Source organism: Triticum aestivum, chromosome 3B, assembly GCF_018294505.1.
Source record: "Triticum aestivum cultivar Chinese Spring chromosome 3B, IWGSC CS RefSeq v2.1, whole genome shotgun sequence".
NCBI lineage: Eukaryota > Viridiplantae > Streptophyta > Magnoliopsida > Poales > Poaceae > Triticum > Triticum aestivum.
Genome location: NC_057801.1, coordinates 741,319,467 through 741,325,817, shown reverse-complemented (window position 1 = coordinate 741,325,817; position 6,351 = coordinate 741,319,467). Strand labels below are relative to the sequence as shown.

At 46.8% G+C, this 6,351-nt stretch overlaps 1 protein-coding gene and 1 non-coding gene across 2 annotated transcripts; both read right to left on the bottom strand.

The window, feature by feature from the left end:
• Nucleotides 1–341: 341 nt before the first annotated feature.
• On the bottom strand, nucleotides 342–1,147 carry LOC123066265 (VQ motif-containing protein 9-like). The gene has a single exon (XM_044489381.1). It carries the CDS (start codon nucleotides 1,004–1,006, stop codon nucleotides 602–604), a length of 405 nt encoding a protein of 134 aa, XP_044345316.1. The 5' UTR covers nucleotides 1,007–1,147; the 3' UTR covers nucleotides 342–601.
• Nucleotides 1,148–5,512: 4,365 nt separating this feature from the next.
• TRNAA-UGC (transfer RNA alanine (anticodon UGC)) lies at nucleotides 5,513–5,585 on the bottom strand. Its single transcript has one exon. It is a non-coding gene; the product is annotated as a tRNA-Ala (tRNA).
• Nucleotides 5,586–6,351: the final 766 nt, after the last annotated feature.

Sequence of the window (6,351 nt, the reverse complement as noted above, 5' to 3'; positions counted from 1 at the left end):
ACACGCGGCGCAAGCTTAGAGGGATGGTTGGGGCGGCGACCAGCACATCAATGGGGCAGTTCGATGCGAGGGCGGGGCGATGATAGCCGCAGGGTGCGGGGGCAGGCATACGATTAGGGTTGGGTTGGCCGGCGGCTACGCAAGGAAGAAAAGTTGGGAGGCTGAAGCTGAACAGTGTTCGATCTGTTAACTTAATGAAAATCTAATGACCCAGAATGAAAGTGAGTGATGCAATTTTTTTTCCATTCACCTGACGTAGAGGTAGTCCTTGGTATTCCCGTGGGGAAGCTTTCCCCGTGATTGCCAGATAAAAAAAATGATTAACCGTCAGTGAGTTTGTTCATCGCAAACATACTGTCTCTTCATCCTTGGTAATTACATCTTGTGCTGCAGCTAATAATAATATTACAAAGGGAGCAACGAGTGTTATATTTGTCTTTTTTTAACAGGGAGTATTATGTTTGCTAAGAACTTAGAACTAACTGGATATTAATTAAGAAGTTTTTACTCGCTCCCTTGAAGTTTACGCGCCTAGCTTGCTTGTCCTAGTCCTAGAAAACAAGGATGTACATACAAGAGCGGCGGCATGCCGGAGGCGGAGCTACATGAGGTGGTGGCCGTCGAGGCCGGGGTGCATGGACGCCGGCGTGCCCATGAGCGGGAACGAGCACCAGGGCGCGTACATCTGCCCCGCGGCGGCGGCGTCCTCAACACCTCCGGGGCGCACGGGCACGGGCTGCGTCGGCGCGCGCTGCAGCTGCTGGTGCTGGCCGTGCTGGTGCGGCCTGGCCATGGCCGCGGCGGGCGCGCCGGTGAGCCTCTGCACGAGGTCGCGGAACTCCCGGGGCTCCACGCGGTACACCTTGGGCGGCGTCGGCGCCGGGGTCAAGCCGCCGCCCGCGCGCCACGGCTTGGCCGGCGGCTTCTGGACGGCCCTCAGCGCCGCCTCATGGCCGGGCACGGACGGCCTCCTCATCTCGTGCCCGTGGTGCAGCAGATGATCCATTGACGATCAAATCGAACCTCGGCGCTTGCTTGAACGATCGGTAAAGAAGTCTCTTGCAGTGCAGGTACAGTGATCGACAGGAAGAAGAAGAAGAAGCAGAAGCAGGGGAGAGCAGGGGAGAGTATATGGAGCATGGAGATGAGACCCGGGGAAGGCAAGGTATATATAGCGGGCGACCGCGCGGGCTAGTGGGCGTGCGCGACGGGGTGGGGTGAGACCGTGAGAGGCTTCTAGAAAGGATGGGAGCTGAAGCAAGCGGGAGGCGGCGCCGGCGACGCAACACGTGGATGGAGACGGGCGGTCAATCGCGGCGCCCGCCTGCCATGCAGCCATCGGCCGGCCATGAGCCATGCATGCCATGCAAATATCTCTCGGCAGAGTAGTATTATTTTATTGTGACTTGCGGGCCTCTGCGTCAGCTGCTTGTTGGAGGCATCGGCGGGGGCGCAACACCTGCGCCTTGCTAGTTTGGACCGACGCTACCGACCTACGATGCCGAGGTTGGTGGCATCGACGGCTGGCTGGCTGGCCGCCTGGCTTATCCGGCGTGGTGCATCACCATCCTCCTCTAGATCGATCCATCTCTTCAACTTCTTGTTCCTATCTAAAATACACCTACGTATCTGCAGCCACGGCTGACACGTACGTACGTATGGATCGCCATATAATCTTAGCCTGTTCATTCACCCACAATTTTTGTGTATCCCTTGATGAGAAGCGAGGCTCCACATAAGTTACATGAACATACACAGTCTTGCTAAATCTCAACCGACTTAGAGCATCTCTAGCAGACCCCACAAAGCACGGACCTGTACACTCAGTTTATGGTTCGCTCGTTGTCTCGGATACGGACCGAAAAACTCCATGAAAGAACAGAAACCTCAAACGAAACTGTAAATTTTAAATTCAAGGCTTTTGCGGGACAAACAGAACGAGTTCATCGTAATTGAGATCACCATACATAGTTCATACATACACAAAGTTTTTACACAATAGATAGGGGGATAGACTGGGGGCTGCCCGCCACCACGTACTACGTCAATCAGGCAGTCAAACTTGTATGCATGAATCATCCCGAAAAGAAACTTGTACGCGTGAACGACAGGAGCGATTCAATCGGAATATGCACGTAATTTCTCTCCCAGTCCGCGGCCTCAAAGAATCATGTGCTAACGTTATCTTGTGGAAAACATCCTGAGAGGTTTAACTTTGACTTTTTCGCTATTTGCCGTTTATAAGAATCACTTGTAATCAAAGACCTATAGCCATACAGTTTTTCTTTTTCAAGTCTTGACCAGCAGAAAAACAGTCTACGTCGCCCGCCCGCCCGCCATTAGCCGAGCATTCAAAGAGGAAAAAATGAAATCTCCGTCACAGCTGCTTGTTGGAAGCATCGACGAGGGCACACCGCGCACGTACGTACCTGGACCTATCTAGCTAGCACAATTGGACCGGCGTACACGAGGTGGCTGTTGCCAATCCTATATATCCGGCGGCCTCACATCACATGTGTCATCGTCGCCGCCTAGATCAATCTCGTCTTCTTCAATTCAGAAAGACCCATCTCTTCTTCTTGTTTCTATCTACTCCCTCCGGTCGGAATTGTTTGTCGCAGAAATGAATGTATCTAAACATTAGATACATCCACTTCTGCGACAAGTAATTCCGAATGAAGGGAGTGTGTATCTGCAACGAGGCTGGCTCTCGTTTTCTATCCATCAGCAAACAAGGGGTACGAATGGGACAGTAAACTACTCCAACGTACGTACACAGCGAGTACGTACGTGTCTCGAGTCAAAAAAAAAAAATTACTTGACTAGCAGCGTCATTGCCCGTGCGCGCGTACGTACGTCCTGCATGGGACTGGGACCGTGTCCAAGCAGGCAAGCAAAAGAAGAGAGCGTGCACTGGGGGCTGCCCGCCACCACGTATTACGTCAGTCAGCCTGTCAGTCAAACTTGTACGCATGAACGACATGAGAGATTCAATCGGAATATATATGCACGTAAATTCTCTCACAGTCCCAGTCCTCGGTCCTCCCTCCTGTGATGAGACTTGGACTTGTGGCGCTGATGCCAATTTCTTAGTAGTAAGTACTAATAATTATATATATGTATAAGTTAGTTAAATCATGAACATCATTCCGTGTGGCCGTATGCATCGTCCTGATGCAGAAGCCGGGGAGTCCCTCTTTTCGGAAAAAAATGAACATCATTCTGTTTTTTCAGATGATTGTTTCGGTTCATCATTTTGTTTAGATCATTATTTTAATAATTTATAAACGCTCTTATATTTCTTTACGGAGGAAGTACTGTACACCTGGAGGCATCCACGCGCCGCCGCCGACGGCCCGACAACGGGCGCCCGTCAACTATCATCCGCCTCGCTATCTTCTTTTTTATCCATCAAATCGAACGTGCATGGTCCCCTTTTCCAAGTCAACCAATTAGCCAAACAAAGCGTCTTTTTGACCAAACCAAGTCAAGTCGGCGGCGGCAGTCCACCTCATTCCACTCCCACATCAAGAAAAAGAACGGAGGAGGAGGAGAGGAGTCAGCTCGGCACTCAGCACACGGTTTTGATCGCTTTGACTCAAGCCAGCCAACAGGGTATGCATGGGCTGGGCTAGTATACTTGAGCATGCGGACTCTTTTCTGGCCGGAAAATTAGGCCGAACCCGCATACTCGCCGGAATTTTTGCGGGCCGGACTAAGGATGGCAATTTTATCCACGGATACGGATACCCGTGGGTACCGTACCCACATGAGCAAGGTATGGGCACACTTTTATATCCATGGGTAGTACCCATACCCTACCCATTAAGTTATGGGTAGGGTACGAGTATAGCCTTGTACCCGCAGGTATACCCATATATATACCATGTCCGCTTGTGAACTAATGTTAAGTTGTCATGATTAATCATTAACTTGTCATGTGACTTGTCTACTCCCATTGACGGTATACCCATATCCTGCCCGCTTGTGAACTAATGTTAAGTTGTCATGAATTAATCATTAACTTGTCACGTGACTTGTCTACTCCCATTGACTTTTGAGTATGTTGTACTCATGTATTTGTTATTGAGCTGAGAGAATTGATTTTTTTTTTCATAGAATGTGCTATCAATGAGTGTAAAAATGTGAACAATTCGTGTACTGTTTATTCTACCCGCCGGGTACCAAATGAGTATGGGTATCCGTCGGGTATGGGTACGGCTAAGATTTCATACCCATGGGTACGGGTATGGGTAGAATTTTGTACCCACTGACTATACGGCCGGTATGGGTATGGTATTGCTATACCCTGCCCATACACTACCCATTGCCATCCTTAGGCTGGGCGTTTTGCGGGGTCTGCTAGAATTGCTCTTAACATGGTATTAGATGCTCCTGAGCTGACCAATCCATTTTCTCAGTTCCACCATCTTGCTTTCGCCCCAGCCATAGAAGACCAACCCAACCCTCGTCCCCGACCTGTTGCCGGCGACGCTGCCCCGCTTGCCTCTGCACCGCCGCCGCCGCTGGTCCCTACACCACCTGCTCCTCTCCCGTCGCACACCCTCTCGATTTGTTTTCTCGCATGGAAAGTGCTATACTTTTATTGCATAATTATTATAGCCGACGGACCGGCCATGGTCACCTTCAAAAAAAGTTTGTGAAATTCAGCATCTGAAAAATATGGTCGTGATCATTTAAAAAATAAAACAATGTAAAAGAATATTTGTGAAAAAAAATTGGTAAGATTAAAAAATGTTCTAACATTTACCAAATCTTTTGCACGTTTTAAAACAATGTTCAGTGTGTGTTAAAAAAATATTCACCACATATTCAAAAAGTGATCACTGTGCATTGGACTAATATATAACGTGCAATTCAAAAAAAATGTTAAAACATATATTTTAAAAATGTTCAACGTGTATCTGAAAAATATTCAGCCAGTATATACAGAAAATGTCCAATGTGTGTTTTGAAAAAAGTCGACAAAGTATTTGCAAAAGTAAAATATATTAATATAAAAGGAATAAAGAAAACCGATAAAACCCAACAAAGAGAACATACCGAAGAAGACCAGATACAAGAAACTCAGGAAAATTTACCAAATCTTTTGCACGTTTTAAAACAATGTTCAGTGTGTGTTAAAAATATATTCACCACATATTCAAAAAGTGATCACTGTGCATTGGACTAATATATGACGTGCAATTCAAAAGAAAATGTTAAAACATATATTTTAAAAATGTTCAACGTGTATCTGAAAAATATTCAGCCAGTATATACAGAAAATGTCCAATGTGTGTTTTGAAAAAAGTCGACAAAGTATTTGCAAAAGTAAAATATATTAATATAAAAGGAATAAAGAAAACCGATGAAACCCAACAAAGAGAACATACCGAAGAAGACCAGATACAAGAAACTCAGGAAAATAGACCACACTGAAGATTCTAAAACTGATATATCCTTTCTAAAAACGGTCTACTGGGTTGGTGCACTAACGAGCGCACTGAAGTGGAGATGTGGGGGATCGAACCCCGTGCCTCCTGCATGCAAAGCGGGCGCTCTACCATTTGAGCTACACCCCCAACTCTGTTCAAATTCTTAATTAACCTTTATTACTTTAGTAATCACGGCTACATGGTAATCAGAAATTCTAGCAAAGCACACTGGCAACCCAACAAGACAAGCGGATGGATGCCACACCAACGAATGGGTGGGTTCGAAAACATTGAAATGGGGCTGCCAAGGCCGTCTGGGGCTCTGGGCCGCCGCCATCCGACATAGACTAGATCTGGGTTGTGAAGGCCAATTGTCTGCCACCATTGCCGCCAAATGACAACTGCCATACAAGGGTGCTCCAAGCCTGTCTGTATATGGGAGAGCCGCCAACCATCGTCGCAGAACCAACGATGTGCAGAGGAAAACTGTGTCGCCACGCCGCTGGCGAAGAGTAGGCCCCCTCACCGCCGTCACCACGCGGGGGTAACAAGTACTATAATCTTTTAATTAAACTAGGTGACACCCTGCACGTTGTTTCAGGAATATTGTGCAACGTTTTCAATGAGATTTACTTCATGAAATATGAATATTTTTAAGTAATAATATAACAGATAAAACTGATAATACATATTAGTTATTGTATTTGATTCTTGCATAGTTGTATAATATTTACTAAATATAAGTAACATAATGAAATACAAATTCTCATGTATGTTTGCATCTTGAGTTGAGTCTTTTTTCCATACCTGTAGCATGATGATATGTCATGCTGGCATGTTGAAAGAAATAGGGTAGTGTAGGTGGGTCTTTTTCCATGCATATTGTGTGATGAGGTGGCATGCCTGCATATTG

Coding starts and splice junctions, on each gene's coding strand:
- LOC123066265 (XM_044489381.1), bottom strand. CDS start 1,006: ATGGATCATCTGCTGCACCACGGGCACGAGATGAGGAGGCCGTCCGTG.